Genomic DNA, 17,356 nt, shown 5'->3' with positions numbered 1-17,356 from the left:
GGTCTAAGGGCTACACAAGTATTAACAGCCCTAGAATACGGGCATCATTATTATCCCAAATTTAAGGAAGGGGAAACTGAGGCCTGGGGAGACTGATCAATGTACCTCTGGAAGAACAGAGTGAGGGTCTAAACCCAAGCCATCTGCCAGCAGAATCTAGAGCCATCACCACTCTCCCAGGGCCTTTCGAGGGAGAAATGCTTTGAAAACTAAAGGATTACATAGGCATTTAAATGTGAATAGCTTTCATCTCTAATTACTGGACTTCCTAAACTCTGCTCCAAAAAATAGTGATACTGCCCATTTTGCTTTTTTTAAAACGAATTCTTGGTGGAATAACATGTCCAAAATATTTCCATGCATTTTACTTAAAGATGACCACAATAAATGTGTAGCTAAATATAAAGCCATTGGCAGTTTTGTAAAACGGGGTGGCCGGCACAGCTTGGAAGGGAAATACCTCTATTAACTTTTACAATTCAGATGCCGTTTTTGGAAGCAGATCAGCTCACATACTTCGACTTGTCTCTGAACAGGACCGCTATGGGATTCAGAGCCATGGTGATGTCCCCACTGCACGCCAGCAGGCACGGGGGTGAGGGCAGGCACAGGGGCACAGCAGGACCCCTGTCCTGTCACCCCTGCTCCATGCCCCCAAATCAATGTAAATAATGAGGATACACTGAAAATGCATGCCCCAGGCAGTCTGTTGGGAGCAAAAGCGTGGACCGGTGGAAGCCCACCAGGATGGGTTAACCTGGCACCCAGCAGGAAGGGGACATAATGCCCACTGCACCAGGGAGGCAGAGGCGCAGCGGTTGAGGGGCCCTGACAGGGCATGTGTCTTGGCCCCACCTATGTGCTCTCGGACAGGTGACCTTTGCATCTGTTTTCTCACCTGTAAAACTGGGATCCTATCAGCTTCGACCTCACTGACTTGGTGTGAACATTTGATGAGAAGGTCCATGTGATGTGCTTAGAACAGTGCCTGGCATGTGGTGAATGCTAAATAAGCGTAGGAGCGTTTAATTCAATCAGAAAGTGTGTATACTGTGATGGTAAGTGAAAACAAACAAGATATACAATCTATGAACTGTATAAACCTAACTTTGTTAATAAAAAATGCATAAAGCAAAAGACTAAAATGTATGCCGAAACCCAAGGACAGCAGCGGGGCCACCTGAGCATCAGTCCCTCCAGAGTCGGGTGCACAGTGGGAACTCTGTAAATAGGCTGGTTGGGTGCTCGTCTGACTTTGGCGGGATGGCTTCCACTTTTTCCCTGAGGTTTTTCTTTGTATGCTTTGGAGCTGAATCAGCAAACTTCTCCATAAAGGACCAGATAGATATTTTAGGCTTTGTAGGCCCCATAAGGCCTCTGCCACATATTCTTCTACTTTCTTTTTTTGCTTTATTTTTGTTCTGTACAATCCTTTAAAAATATAAACACTTCTCAACCCATGGGCTATACAAAAACAGGCCAGGCAGGGGTGGGCTGATGGATCTAGTTTGCTGACCCTGCTTTCTAGTACTTTCCAAGTCTCCCTCAATTGAATGTGTATTATTTTTACAGGAACAAAAATTATAACTCATTTAGGAAAGAAGAGAAAGACGGAGACCATGAGATTATTTAGGGGCTGGATCACTGAACAGTGAGTTCAACGCACTCTTCTTAGGTGGACATGTTATTCCACCAAGAATTCGTTTTAAAAGTACCTATGGGCACAAAAAACTACAGTGTTATGATCACAATCACGGACAGAGATGAGACAATGGGGTGGGCTAGTGGAACTGTGCCTGAACAGTGTCCCCAAATGATATGACTATAGCCTAATCCCAGAACCTGGTCATGCGCCCTTATTTGGAAGAGGATATGTGCAGGTGTAATTAAGTTAATATCTCATGAGATCATCCCAGATTATTTGGGTGATCCCTAACTTCAAAGACAAGTGTCCTTATAAGGACCAGAAGAGGAAATGACAGAGCCACGGGAGAGCTGATCACAGGAAGACGGAAGTCAAGACTGGAGCAAAGTGGCCACAAGCCCAGGAACGTCGGAGCCACCCGGAGCTGGAGGAGACGGGAAAGGACCCTCCCCTGGAGCAGAGGGAACAGGCCCGCCCGACACCTTAATTTTCGACTTCTGGCCTCCACATCCTGAAAGAATACATACCTGTTGTTTTAAGTCTCCAGGTCTGCGGTCATTTGTTACAGCGGCCACAGGTAATTCACACAGGAACCAAACAGAAAATAAGCCACACCCTAAATTGACATGCATGTCAAGGCAAGGGGGGGCCCCAGCTGCAAGGAAGCAGGTGGGGGTGAGAGTGTGAATCTCGCCTCCATTCTTACTGCCCAGCCCGAGGTCTGACCACAGGTGACCGCCTAAGAGCCACAGCCATCATCCTAGGAGCTATTTACTCACTTGCAGGGAATTCTGTGGATGGCAGAATGGAAGTCAGGGGAATGGAAAGTGAGCATTCAGAAGCCTGTTCCTCAGCAGATATTGGACTTCCCTAGGATGACAGATTCTCCAAATAGCGTATGTGGGCTCACGGGGACTGAGCAAGTCATCTCCTCCACAGAGGAAGATGGAATCAGCTCGATGTGGTTATGCTCAGAAAAATCTCTGGCATGATTCCTTCCAAGACAGCAACTGACACAACTTCCAGAAAAATGAGAGTTGATCTCAGACCCACACGGGCCAGCCCTGGGAAGGCGGAGGGGTCAGAACCCGGAGCGGGGCACTGCATGCACCGAGAGCCTGCTGCAGCCGCACTCGGCAGCTGGCCCCCGGCAGTACGTCTCCCAGGCTGAGCCCTGCTTCACAGACCTACAGAGGCCAGTTAAGCCCTGAGGAGCAGAGCTGGAACCTGCCAGAATGTGAGTCCAGGCTTGACTGTCTCCAGAGCCCACACTGGAGAGAACTGTGATCTAGCACAGTGCAGTCCAGACAGACAGACGTGTGTGTGGACGTCACAGCCGCCCGAGCCATGTGTTCTGCGGGTGTGTGCTCTGTGAATGAAGCCATTCTACTCACCCCCTGACCTTCCATGACACTGTGAACATGGCTCTATTATAGTCGAACGAGGTCACTTTTTTTATATGTTAGGATCCTTCACTAGACTATGAACTTCTTGAATGCAAGAACCATGTCTCATATTCCTTGGTACCTTCAGTGCCCAGTCCAGTGCCTGGGAAACAATAAATGCTTTCCAAATGAATTCTGGATGGATGGATAGATGGATGTGTAAATGGTGGACAGGTTTTGAGGAGGGAGGGAGGGATGGATGGATGGGTGGATGGATGGATGGATGGGTGGGTGGGTGGATGAATGGATGACGGACAAACAGGTGGGTGGATGGGTGAGTGGACGGGTGAGTAGATGGATGGGTGGGTGGGTGGATGAAGGGATGGATGGGTGGGTGGATGAAGGGATGGGCGGGTGGGTGGGTGGGTGGGTGGATGAATGGATGACGGACAAACAGGTGGGTGGATGGGTGAGTGGACGGGTGAGTAGATGGATGGGTGGGTGGGTGGATGAAGGGATGGGCGGGTGGGTGGGTGGATGAAGGGGTGGGTGGGTGGGTGGATGGGTAGATGAAGGGATGGGTGGGTGGGTGGATGGATAAAGGGCACATCTTGGAGAGAAAGGAGAGAGGCAACACAAAGCCTCCCTTTCAGAGCTGCCTCACCCTCTCACTAACACGCTTCAGGAACTCTTCCGCTCCCTCCACTGCTGCCATCTCCCGCTGGTACTGGTTTTCTGTCTTCTTCCTTGCTTCTAGGTCGCATTCAGCCGTCAGTGCCACCATCTTCCGATCGTATTCCTCCCGTATCTCCTTCTCCAGCAACAGGAACTGCTTTTTGAAGGCAGCGCCCATCCTCCGCTCCGCCTCGGGGGAGAGGTGGCCACAGCTGGTCAGATTCCTCAGCAGAAGGGCAATGATGTCTTTGCTGATCTGGGTCCGACAGGCCTCCAGGTCTGAGTCTGCACGGCTCAGGGTCGCCACCTCCAGCCTGGGAGACACAGAGATCAAGAGGATCCACTACATAAAGTCCCCACAGAAACTGCAGGTCTCTCAAAGCTCTCAGGCTTTAAATTATCCTTTTCTTTTTCTTTCCCCTTTTCCCTCATTCTCTTCCTTTCCTCCAGCCAGTTTTTGATGGCCAGCAACTAAATTCACAGATTCTTATTTACTTAATTCACAGGGGACCATGCTGGCTACTGTAAGGGATATAACCACAGTCTTCGTCAACAATAGGTCAACAACAAGGAGAGCAAAGGAAAAGTGAATAGTTAATATATTTGGAGGATTTTTAAATAAAATGTATTTTACTTTTTTTCTTATTAAAAATGTATGAACATGACAACTAAACACAATGTGCTAGGACAGAAAAAGGACATTAGATAAAAAAGTAGGGAAATCCAAATCAAGCGTGGGCTTCTAGTAACTATCAATATTGATTCATGAATTGTAACAAATTTCCAAAGTAATGTAAAGTTAGTAGTGATAGGGGAAATCGGGTACAGGGCATGTGGGAATTCTCTGTGTCATCTTAGCCATTTTCTGTAAATGTAAAACTGCTCAAAAACACAAGGTCTACTCAAGAAGATCTTTCACAGGATCCCAGGTTCAAAACGTGATTGGGATGGTACTGTATGTTGGCAGTAACATACCAGACTGTACTTGGAAGTGGGTGAGTTTTATGGTATGTTAACCACACCTCTTATAAAGCTGTGAAAAAGATGCACAGGAAAAAGTAACTTGTGTTCATTGTAGAAAATATGGAAAACAACAATAAATAGAAAAACACCCCATTCTTTGTAGGTCCGACATTCCTGCAGAACCAACAAAGGCATTTTGTTCTATTTGCTCCCAGTTTTTTCCTCTATGCGTGCTTTTTTCATAGATGTCCACCATTTACATAGACACAAGTACAATTCTGTCCTTTTGTTTCTCAACTAACATTGTCACAGGCATCTTCCAGTGGTGTTTAAAAATCATGACAGTTTCCTGTATAATGGCTGCAAAATACTTCATGATGACATACGCCATGATTCAATTAACCATTGTCTTAGTGCTGCACATTTGGGTTACTTGCAAAATTCGAAATCTAAAATAACCCTGAAGTAAACATCTTTGCAAAGAGTTTTTGATATTCGCAATGATTTCCTCAGTAGGATTCACACAGGGTCATGACAGGAAATGTTAGCGACACTTTGAGGCCTCCTAGAATGTCCTACCACACCACTTTCCAGAAAAGTTCCCCCAGAAATGCAATAGGATCCTTATTTCACCCCTCCCTCTACAAGGTTTACAACTATTTTATGAGAAAATGGCATCAGTTTGTAAAAATGTAAGTCTTAAGCAAACTATTATGGAAATTTTCAAGCATTTAAAAGTAGAGAGAATAGTATGACTCATGTGACCATGACTCAACTTCAAAATCTGTCGACATTTACCAAGCTTGTTTCAGTTACTCCCTTCAACTTTCGCCTGGTCATCGTAAAGCGAATCCCAGATTTTTCATTTTAGCTATAAATTCCCTAGTGAGCTTCTCTAACTGTCAAGGACATATAGATATGCGTGTGCATGTGTATATCTATATGTGTAGACATGTATTTACCTAGCTTTGATGCCACCATCACATTAAGTATCATATTATCATATCACATTTAAAATATGAACAGTACTTCCAATAATTAATACCAGTCATTATTCAAACTATCTCAAAGGGTCCCGAATCATTTTTACTGTTGAAGGTTTAATTCAAGATTTAAACAAAATCCCACAATGTTGGCTAGTTCACATTCTTCCGTAACATTCCACCCTCCCCATTTTTCTCTTCTGTCATTGATTTGTTGGGAAAACCAGGTTACTCATCCTGCAGGGTGTCCCACATTCTGGATTTGGCTGCTTGCTTCCAAGTGGTTTCATTGTTCCTCCATCCCATGTATTTCCTGTAAACTACTAGTTAGGTCTTAGGACTTGATTAGTGGCAGACTGAACTAGTTCTCCAAAATACCCCATATGCGGTGCCATGCGCTTCCTACAGGATCACACTTCAGGTGTGGTGTCATAGGTACAGGATGCTGAGGGGGCAATAGGTTCCGTTGGTCAAGGTGATCCCTGCTCTATACAACTTCCTATCGACTTTTCACCCAATGGCTTTAGCATCCATGTGTAACTGGGTTGAAAAATGTACCTTTCCTACTTCTATCACTTCTGCATTTTTAAAGCTGGGATTCTTCAAAAAGAAGAACTTTCTGTCCGCAATAATCTAGTTACTCTGACATAAAGTTCATAGACAAAACAGATGTTTCATTCCTTGCAAATTAAAGAGTTTGTGTCACCGTACCTTCCAATGGTGACAAATGAATTTGGATCTGTTTGTTTAGTTGCTGGTATTTATTGTTTTCTTTTGTTTTAGTATGAGGGCAAAAGGTTAATAGAACCCTTCCCAAGACTCCTGAGAATCTGAGCTTTGGCTCACTTCTGCCAGGGAACCTCGTAAGAGGAAAAACATCACATATTGCTACCAGGCAACATGGCCAGTTACACCCAGGCGGCAGGACTGTCAATGAACCATAACTTCTAACGGGGAAGCCAAACTTCGAACTTCCTGGGGTGACTCTTGGAACTGGACATGTCCCTTGTCACACAGGATACAGGTCCCTGTGGGGTACAATGCTCTTAGGCCAGAAAGGCTCCCACACCTGCCTGAGGTGTGAGGATCACATCTCCCTGCACTTGGGCTGTGTCTCCTGGGGAGAAAATACCCCCCAGAGAGCATGTGGGCTGCAGTGCGACCTGCAGCAAGGTCACCCACTGAACACCTGACGTCCTCAGCAAGCAGAATGTTTCCGCCCTCCAGCCTTTTGTACACGTGGGCTCCAGAGTGGCCAATGGGAGTCTTGTGAGGCCCAGGAAGACCCCCTCCCTATGCACAACATCACCCTGAAATCACAGATTTCAATATATATTTGGTGGGCTGCAATCACATGCAGTCATTATCCATTTTGATGCTCAAATTTTACCATCTTACACCAAAATGGCTCCTGTGTCCTTTAAACACAGCCCATTATGTCTAGTTTTAGATAACTCATTCGTTTTGTCCCTCCATTTTTCTCTGGATATGGACACAAGCAGAGAGAAGAACAAGAGAGCCTCTCGGCACAGCATGCAGGTTAAACATCTGGTGAAACAAGTTATATTCCACAGTCAGGAAAAAAAGTACTTCTCCACTAAGACAAAGTAATTTCACACCTTTAATGAAGCTCTTAGTGGTAGGGAAGACAATGCCCCACCCGCCAAATGTCCAAATCCTAGTTAATCCCCAGAACTTGTGAATATGTATGTTACACAGCAAAGGAGAAATAAGGTGGAATTAAGGTTGCTAATCAGCTGACCTTATGGCAGAGACATTAGTATCAAGGATCATTAAAAGTGGAGAAGGGAACAGAAGAGGAACGGGAATCAAGGGGTTGGCATTATAGCATCACTGGCTTTGGGGATGGAGGAGGGGCCCTGAGCCAGGGAAGGCGAGGAGCCTCAAGAAGCTGCACAAGAAAGGAAGTGGGTCCCCCCTACTGCTGGCATCTTGATTTTTCCTGAAGTCCCATTTTGGACCCTGACCTCCAGAACTATAATATATTTGCATTGTTTTAAGCCACCAAATTTACGGTAATTTGTTACAGCTAAATATGAAGCTCATACACCTTACCTAACCACTCCATCCATCACTGATTCATTCACTCATTCATTAACTTATCAGAAACTGCTGTAGCCATTGGTTGGGTAAACTGCAAGTGCTTTACCACATACACAGGGATTAAAATGCACAAGAGGACATCTCTGTAGATCTTTGCTGCCAAACTACATACTAGCTAAGGGGCCTGGGGGAAGGACTTCATTTCTGTGGATAAAGTGAAGGTTCCTGTGGCCAGGATTCTCACCTGGCCCTGGTCGGCTAGCTCACTACACACGTGTGGGCAATGCATTGTTATTCACTCTATATATAAAGAGCTCCGCCCAGTGCTCTGGGCGACACTGTGGCACAGCTGCTGGCACCGCAACAGGAGAGCAGAGGCGGGAGTGGTGGCAGCGCCGAGGACAGAGACTGAGATGGCTGCGGGGGTGGAGAGGCCCAGAGGCAGAGACCGCTTGCTGCCTGCAGACTTGCTCTGAGTGGACAGGATTCTAGTGACTGACCTGCCACCATGGAAATAAAGTTGGGTATAAACTCTTTCACCCCAAGAATGTTCTACTGTCATTTCTTAGGTCTCATTGAATGCATAGTGAACTTGCCCGGGGCTGAAGCCCACTGGCACGACAGTTTCTGAGCAGCATTATGGGAACTGCCCTCAGAGGTTCAAAGAAGTAAGTGATATAAAATGCATGGCATAGAGCCTGGCATTTTGTTAGTTCTAAATAATTACAGTTTCCTTATTCTTTGCTATTCTCTCTCCTAGGAGACAGGCTGCAGAACAGAGCCAGTGCCCACAGCTCACCCTTTCCAATTACCTGGAAGACAACTTCATAGGCACTTTGTGTTTTAACAGTTTTAGTGTTAATCACCATGGATAAACTGTCAGAAGGGGCAACAATAAAAACGGCTAGGGTGTTCCAAAGCCACGAAGAAAGAAAAATGTCCCTTGAAGCCAATTAAAATACCATGCAATTAATGAAGCTAACTCTCATCTATTAATTTCCCAAATGGCCACAGGAGAGGAAAATAAATATTAAGAACTGTCTATATACAGGCTTGGGTCTGCTGAAGAAGTCAATGCCCACCACCCGCCATGGCATTTGAAATCATTCAGACAACAATGAAGTACATAGATTTCCCCATCCTCCAAGACAGGCCCTAACGGTTCCATGAGACAAAGACATTTGAGTTACACCTGCTGGGCTGGGATTCTTAAACTTCTTGACTACTTTGACACGTTGACAAGGTTGGCAGGATTCAAACACTGCTTTCTCAGGGAACATTCACGTTTCTGAGGTCACAGAAATGTCCCCTTGTCACTAGACTTTAATGAATGTATTTGCTCAGGCCAGTTTGTCTGCACTGTACACACGATACCCCACCTGTAAAGCAGCGACTTCACCCAGGAGTTTGTAACAATGTGTAGCACACAGGAAGCCCTTAATAAACGTGAGCCACTGCAATGTACCAACAGGCTTACCCATGAAAATATCTTCTAAAAAGAAACTGCACAGCTTCGATCATCCCAGAACTGATCGTAGTTTGATTGGCTACTGATGATAAAGAGAGCGAGAATGACATTGGTCTTCTTTCCCCATTTATTTCATATAAAAATCAATCAAGTTCTCTGAAAATGGCAGACAAGGTGTCAGAACAAATCAGGATAGAATTTCATGCACAGGCAGTAAATGTTCTCCTGAATGTGAACGACGACTCGTTGACATAGAGGATAACTGACTCAGAAGGAAAACGAAATGGCCACGGCCATTTTTTACAACATAAAATGGTTGTCGTCAAGTCAGCTGGTGTAAGCATAACAGATGTACAAGGACAGTTCAGCATTGGTGAAACTCACATTTTCCTCATAGGAGCCCATTTCCAGGGACAGATAATACTGCAGCAAGATCCCATGTCGGGACCATAAATCATGTTTGTATATCATCCATTTGAGGGCCCGGACAATGCCAATTTAGGGGGGGAAATGTCTGATTATCTTCAGTGTCAGAATTCTAATGGGAGGTTAGATTGGAGTAAAAATAGTGCATGTGAGCAAAACATCAGTGAAAGTTATGAGAAACCATGTTTTTGGTTTGGCACAAACTCAGACAGACCGTAAGATACAAGGGCTCAGCAGTCTGCATCCCTCCTATGGGACATTTCTCCTCTTAAAGATCTGTTTACAGGTCGGACTGGGCCTCCTCTGCGTGTCTGGAGCTGCTCCCTGAAGGGTGTGTGGGTGCAGAGATGCTGGAGCTCCCCTCTCCTGCAGCTTTCCCCCCGCCACCCACTCCTCTCCCCACCCGACTCCTTGAGGAACCTTCTTCCCAGCTCCCCTCTGAAGTGCACACTGATGACCTTTTCCCGGGAGGTGGCAGGTATTTCATTATGTCTGACTGCATAACGAACTTGTGTGTCACACCAACTTAGCTGCCAGTCTCGGCTTCACTCCTTCACAACTGGGAGACTCGTGACTTATCTGGTGCCTCTGAGCCTAGTTGCCTGCCTGGTTAATGGAATATTACCATCTGCGTCAAATGAAGGTCATCGAGAGGATTAATAACAGTGCCCCGGTGTATCAGTTTGTATCGGTCACTTTACAAATATTAAACATTTGATCCTCACAACCATCTTAGAAGGTAAGTGGTAATTCCTTTTTTACACGTGAAGAAACTGATGCACAGCTGGTTCCTTCTGAGCACTCTGAGGAGACTCCAGCCAGGGTCTCTCTCCTGGCTTCTGGTGTTGCCAGGAACTGACAGGTGCTCAGCCTGGGGCCCAGCATCACATTTGTCTCCATGTCATCCTCTGATGAACGCCTATCTCCCCACTAGACTACGAGCTGCAGGGGGCCAGGACTCTGCCTGTGAGGCCCACAGTTGCATTTCCAGCCTTGCTACCCCTGTGGGTGTCACGCCCAAGCAGAGCGATGAATAAAAAGCTGGGAGTCACCAAGTTACTGCCGTCCTGTTCTGAAAAATCTACAAAGCTGAGCCACAGAAAGAAACCATGGGGTTCAATGTGCAGAAGAGAGCCAAGAGCCGGCAGGGCTAGACACAGGTGAATCGCTTCCTAGGAGCGGGGCACCCCCTGTTCTCAGCCCTGAGCTCATTTACCCTCACCTCCCATGGGGCTGTAGCCATCCCTGTGTTCAGATGAGGACATTGAGGCACAGGGGGGTGACAGATTGTACTCACGGTCCTCAAATGACTAAGTGGCAGAGCCAAGAGTTGGGGATGAGCATTGCAACTCAAGCAGTCCAGCGCTAAGTCCAGGCCACCTCCTCTGGTCACCAGACAAGGAAACACAAGCCCGTTTAACCTTCGGAAAAATGTCCAGCCTCGTGTACTATGAGAGAAGTGCCGGTGGAAGTTGCAGGGACGGGCCATGGCTTCTGTACAAGGGTACAAAGGCCAGCCCCTATGACTAGAGAGTATGTTACAGGGACTTCCCTGTGCTGGGATGGTCAACTGGTCTGGCCTCTATGGTGGGCAACCTGACAACACCTATTAAAAACACATATATACACAATAATGCAACAATTCCACTTCGAAGGACTCATGCTACAGATAACCTTGCACACGTGCATAAAGATGTGCCTGGATGTGCACTTCAGTTCTGCCTCAGAGCGCAGACAGCCAGGATCAACTGCACAGCCTTCAGTGGGGAGTGGCTAAGACTCCCATCACTGGGGGCTTGGGAGCACAGTGGTTAAGACCCCCTGGGCTCACATCATCTTACCAGCCTTGTGATTTGGGGCAAATGACTTCAATTTTTTGTGCTTTTAATTCCTCATCCATAAATAACACTTATCTCAGAGGCTGCTCTGAGCAGTAAATCAGTTAATGTACATAAAACATCAGAGCTCTGTCTCATTCATACTAAATTCTCAAAAAATTCAGTAATCACTACTGTTATTGGAACATTATGCAGCCTCTTAAACAAACAGGTAGTTCTATAGATATGGATATTGAATAATCTCCAAGATTGTTACAAAGTGGGAGAAAAGGGAATAAAACAGTGTGTAAAGTATGCTGTTTTGCATTTCAAAAAAGGAGTTTATGTGTAAATATGCACATAGCCACAGTCTCCCAAGGATACATGACATGGGTAATGGACTGACTTCAGGGATGACAAGTCAATATGATTTTCAGGGCATGGCCTTCTATGATATTCTAATTCTTTGCCATGTTCATTATTTATTATTCAAAAAATTAACTGAGTAAAGAGAAAGAAAATGGAATCATGGACATTATCAGAGTCAGGGACTCTGTGCATCACCTGGTCAGGACAGCTTGAGTTTCTGGGTTGCTTTTGACAACCTCTTGTTTGACTCTGCTCCATGGCTGGTGCCAGACCTACCATGTACAGTGAAGGTCAAGGTTGTGGCCCAGGGCAGGACCCCAGAGGTCTGCTGGTAGCACCACCGTCCTCAGAAAAGTTGGCTCTCCCCCTGCCAGCATGCAGTGACTTCTGGTTTGTGGAAGTGTCCCTTGGCTGAAAGTGCCTAGCCTACGCAGGCAGTGCTGGGGAAGGGCTGTGTGCCTCTCTCCCTCTCCTACGGCCCCTCCAGGTAGGGGAGCTCTGAGAGTGACATTGACACTGGGTGGGTGGCTGGGACTCTGCAGGGGCAGCCTGGGCCCTGCTGACCAGGAGCATGAGCCACCTGCAGTGTCTCACTGTGGAGCTTGTTACGCCTGCAGATAAAAGCTGCATCCTCCACCCTCACTTTTCTAAATAAAGGTGATGGGTGATTTTGGGGGCTAGGCTGGAAACATGTTTGATGCATATGTTACTTCCCAATTGGTTCAGAACCCAAGGCTGGGGTAGGGTGCATGGGAGCTCTGTACAGACCCCCTCAGACACTCCCAACAGTCGAGATGCTTCCTCTCGTCTCTAAGATTCCCTAAGAGGATGCATGCGCGTCGTGGTCTAGAGGGGTGGCTTGGAGAGGGTGGGATGCTGAGTCACAAAGTCTCAGCAAACCCCATGCAGATCACTGGCACACCGTGGAGGTGGAGTTCGGTAAGGGCGGTGACGGGGAAGCCAGCGTGCGTGTCTTACTGGACTGGCCTCATCCGCCGGCAAGCTGTTTCTCCGTGTTGATGGCGGGCACCTTGGGGACCCTGCCTTTCCTCTCAGCTTCCTCTCCAGCACCTCACCAGCTCAGGGCCAGCCGCTCAGCAGGAGCTCTGCAAACACTCACTGAAAGGAGGGAGTATTTGTTGCACACAGGGGCCCTGGAGGAAAGCTTCGCCTTGCTGGGAAGATGACAGAGAAGGTTACCAGGGAAACCAGATGGGCGGTGCCGCCGCTCTGCTCTGCAGCGGTCCCCATTACGGCCCCCATGGAAATCCGGCTCTGGCTCGGCGGGCACTGCCGGGAACCCAGCGCCTCACAGGAGCCCCACCATGGGGCACAGTGTGAGGGCAGGGCTGCTTTCTACCCCAGTTGGCCTGTGCAGCAAGGATGCTCTGCCCGTCGCCTGGTGCTCTAGGGGAACTCTGACATCCATCCTTCTGGAAATACAGGAAGAGAGGACATGGGTTATCTGAATCACCTGTGGGCCAGGGCTGGGGGGGGTATTCAGGGTCTGGGTGCCCTCCTTAAGAGACGAAGGGCCCTTCCCCAACACCCTCCTGAAGACCCTCTGCACCTGTGGGCACAGCAGGCCCTCTCACACCCCCAGGCCCACACACACAGGTTCCCTCTGCTGAGAAACCCCCCACTCACTTCCTGGAGATGTCCCAAAGACCCTTCAAGGCCCAGTGCAAATTTCAGCCCCTCATTCTTTCACAGGACACCTCCTGATGCTCTCCTAGTGCCACCAGACTGGTTTCACCCAAGGGCTCGGGGTGTAATGTGGGAAACGGACACACACTGAGCACGGCGAGGCCCCGGTGGGTGGGGGCCCAAAGTAGGGAGCACGTGACTCTTGTTTGTATCCCTACAATGCTGGACAGAGCCTGGCATATACTAGGTGCTTAATCAATACAGGAAGAAAAAACGAGAGAGCGCGGGGAGGGGTGGGGGGAAAGTATCTTTAAAGTAGTTTGGAACTTGGGAAGAAAAGAGAAGGGCATTATTTATTGGCCTCTGAAGGCCACCGCCACCCGACAAGAAGCTCAGTGGAATATCGGGCCACAGGTCATGAAGCAAATGTATTCAATGCCACAGTTTTTTTTGAACCCTGCCACGTGCACAGAAGCACAGTGGGACGTGATCCGTTCACACCCAGGGAAGAGGACAGCACCCTGGCCCCGGAAAGAGCAGCCGCCTGTGGAAAGGGCCCCTTCCCGAGCTTCCTCTTGCCCAGCCTGAGATGAATCTCCGTCAGACGGTCTGCAGACAGCGAGGAAGCACCAGAGGGCCCCCACCTTGGCGAAAGAAGACTCGGGTGTGAGCCCCAACCAACCACTTACTAATGGAGAGCTGGCCATTTCCAAGGGCTCCTGTCTGAAAAGAACCCTCAGGAACATTCCAGAAACAATTCTATGGCCCACTTCATTGAACCCTGCACCCCAAAGTCTCCCCTCAAGTCTCCACCTGCCCTCCTCAGCCTCTTGAGATTTTCTGGTCGCTTCCTGGAAAAGCAGCCACCCAAGGAGATCAGGTCCTAATCCCTGGAATCTGTAAACTGCAGCCTTGTAACAAAAAAGGCCTCTGCAGATGTAAAGAAGTGAAGGATCAGGACAAAGGAAAGTTATTCCTGGATTATCTGGTGGGTCCTACTAAATCCAGTCACGAGCGTCTTCCCAAAACACAGGCAGAGGGAGATTCGACACAAACAGAGGAGGAGCCCCGTGGGGGCCAGGCTGACATGGGGGCCAGGCTGACGCGGCCGCCAGCCAAGGGCTGTGGGCAGGCAGCCCCAGGGGCAGGAAGGTCAGCAAGGGCTCTCCCCTGAGTATCCGAGGGCATTCGGCCCTGCTGACACTTCAGTTTTAGCGCAGTGACACTGGCTCTGGACGTCTGGCCTCCAGCACCATGCGAGAATAGATTGCTGCTGTCTGGAGCCACCCAGCTTGTGGCTGTTTGTCACAGCGGCCTGCCCCTCCTTGTGTCTCTCCTGCTCACCAAGAAAAGCCCTTGTCATGCAGGGCATGGGGCCAGCTACTGCCCTAGCACCCCAGGAGGTGGCCACGGCCGTCCCAGTTTTATAGATAAGGCAGTTAGAGTCACCCAACAGTAAGCGGCAGTGCTGGGACTCAAACTACGCAGTCTTGTACTCAGCCTGATTTTTCTCAGCCACCATCTGATCTTCAGCCGCCTCTGAACCCCCATGCGGAGCAGAGCGGGAGGGGGTCCCTCATCCGGGCAGGCTGGGCACTGGCCTCAAACAAGCACTCCCCTGCCCGGCAATTCTTTTGGGTCTCACTAATGAGCCACTTCCCCACCCTGGCAGGAGAATTCCTTACTTGTCTATGGTTTTACCCTCTACCGCCCCACGTCCTCACCTTGTACTCCACCGAGAAGCGTCAGACAGGCGTGTGTTCGCACCTCCATGCACACACCTCACGCCCCTACACGTGGTCTGGGCCTTCCTTCCCGAGGTGCTTCCACAGGGGCCTGGCTCTCACTCCACCTCCCTAGTGCCCTCTCTTCTGCACTAGTCCCTGGTCCCTCCTGCACCGTTGCTCGTTCCTTCCCTGTACCAGACAACCCCCACCAGAGGGCTCAGATACTCCGGGGTCACTGTAAACATCCCTCTCGGGGCCCCTGAAGCTACTGCTCCGTACCTCCGCTCCCCTTCACAGCAAAGAGCCCTGAAAAGAGTTGTCTATTTATAGTCACCGTTCTGCACACCCTGTTCCTGCTTTCTGCCCCCACCCTTGCCCAAACCTGCTCTTGTCATTAGTGACATCTTGGTAGCAAAAAAGCAAGCCGCTTCTCAGTCCTCATTGGACTCGTGGTTGGCCACCTGCTCTTCCAGGCCCCCTCTGCCCTGGGCTTTCCTGACCTCGGTCTCCCGGTTTCCTCCTGCTTCTCTGACCTCTAAGTGCTGGGACCCCCTCAGGCTCGTCCTGGCTGCCCTTCCCGATCTGTCCTCTCTCCACGGGTTCCTCTCACTGACCACCCCCAGACCGACTTCATCTCAGAGCAGACCTGTGGCCCCGACGGCCCTCGGACATCTCCATGGGGGTGTCAAAAGCATCTTTAAGCCTCTGAGTCCACAAACAAGTCCCGATCTTTTCCTCAAAGCCCGCTCCTCCCCTCTTTCCGCATCTTAGGGAACGGTACCACAATCTCCCCACCGCTCAGCCTGGAACGTGACATTGTCCCTCACGGTTTTTCCCTCAAACCCCTGCCCTCCCAGCCCATCAGCACGATTCTCTCTCATTCATCCTGGATCCCACAGACACATATGGAGCCTGCAGGATGGAAGCCAGACAGACCGAGGTCCTGGGGGTCCTCCCGAGAAACTGGCCTTCACGTGGCCCTGAGCGCCCAGCCCGACAGGATGGATGGGAGGGAGTGGAAATGGCTCTGAGCCGACGGCAAAGAGCCTGTGGCTCCCAGTGGAATGTGACTCTACAGGGGTGTCCCAGCGGCGGCTGGGTGTCCTCAGGGACTCTGGGCACCTGTGAGGCCAGGTCATGTCTGGGAACACGCCTTGCTATCTTCCGCTTTGAGTAACGTTGAACCTTCCTGTGATCTTCGCTATCACATTACCCAAAGAGCCTTGAACTTTCCTGCCGGCGACTCTCTGTCCAGCACATCACAGTAGTGTCACATCAACCTCACAAGCACCTACTGTGTGCCACGCATTGTTGGAGGCACTGGAGAGAAACCAGTAAACAGGACTAAAACACCCCAACCCTGTGAACTTACTATCCAGAAGGGGAAGACAGAACACGGCAACACTAAAAAATAAAAATAAATAAAAAAATTTAAAAAAAAGTAAAAATAAGGTGGCTTCCAAAAGCCTTGTGTGATATGAAGCAAATCAGGGTCTTCGTGTAAACAGTGGAGGTGGTGCTGCCCTAGTCACACTTCCCGCCGGCCTGGCCTGACCCTTTAGTCCACCTCCACATGCTCCTGTCACCCTGGCATGCCCTTTTCCAGATCCCCCAACACCTGTGTCCCTTCACGGGCTCCCCCCACGGAGTGCCAGTTCACTGAACCTCCCTTTGAGGGACCTCCCAGGGTCCCCAGGGCTAATGCGGGCCTGCTTACTACTTACTGGGGCCTGGGCTCCTGCAGCCCTTGCCCCAGGGTGCAGCTGCATCTTCATGGATGGATTTGTTTGTATTCTGCTTGTGTGAGCTCCAGCCAGGACCTACCACAGTGCCTGGCACAGGACAGGCCCTCAGCAAGCATCTGCTGGAATAATCCATTTTTTTCAGTTATTGCATGCATGAATAGACAACGCATAAAAGAACAAATGAACAAAAGAAACTTGGACAAGTTGCTCAACTTCCCTGGGCTTCAGGGTATTAGGGATGAGGAACAAAATCATATCTCTTCAGCATGTAGAATAAAAAGGATGGTAGTTGTAAGAAACATTTCATACGGTTGGCACATAAAAACCACTCGATACGCGTATTTTTAAAACCCTCACTGTAACAAATACTTGTTGAACCTACTTTGTACAAAACATAATTCTGAGACGGTTCAGAAGGTGATCGAGGTTGCATCAAAAGATG

At 48.9% G+C, this 17,356-nt stretch overlaps 1 protein-coding gene across 5 annotated transcripts in view; it reads right to left on the bottom strand.

The window, feature by feature from the left end:
- Window positions 1–17,356, bottom strand: part of EVC2 (EvC ciliary complex subunit 2) — a 117,130-nt gene that overhangs the window by 51,818 nt on the left and 47,956 nt on the right. For all 5 annotated transcript variants that reach the window (XM_036921141.2, XM_036921138.2, XM_036921140.2 and 2 more), the window contains one exon: window positions 3,695–4,019. In XM_036921141.2, coding sequence (XP_036777036.2) covers window positions 3,695–4,019 — 325 coding nt within the window. The remainder of the gene's footprint in view (window positions 1–3,694; window positions 4,020–17,356) is intronic.

This window comes from Manis pentadactyla, chromosome 5 (genome assembly GCF_030020395.1).
Source record: "Manis pentadactyla isolate mManPen7 chromosome 5, mManPen7.hap1, whole genome shotgun sequence".
NCBI lineage: Eukaryota > Metazoa > Chordata > Mammalia > Pholidota > Manidae > Manis > Manis pentadactyla.
Note: the sequence above shows the minus strand (reverse complement) of the source record. Positions and strands in the feature narration are given on the sequence as shown.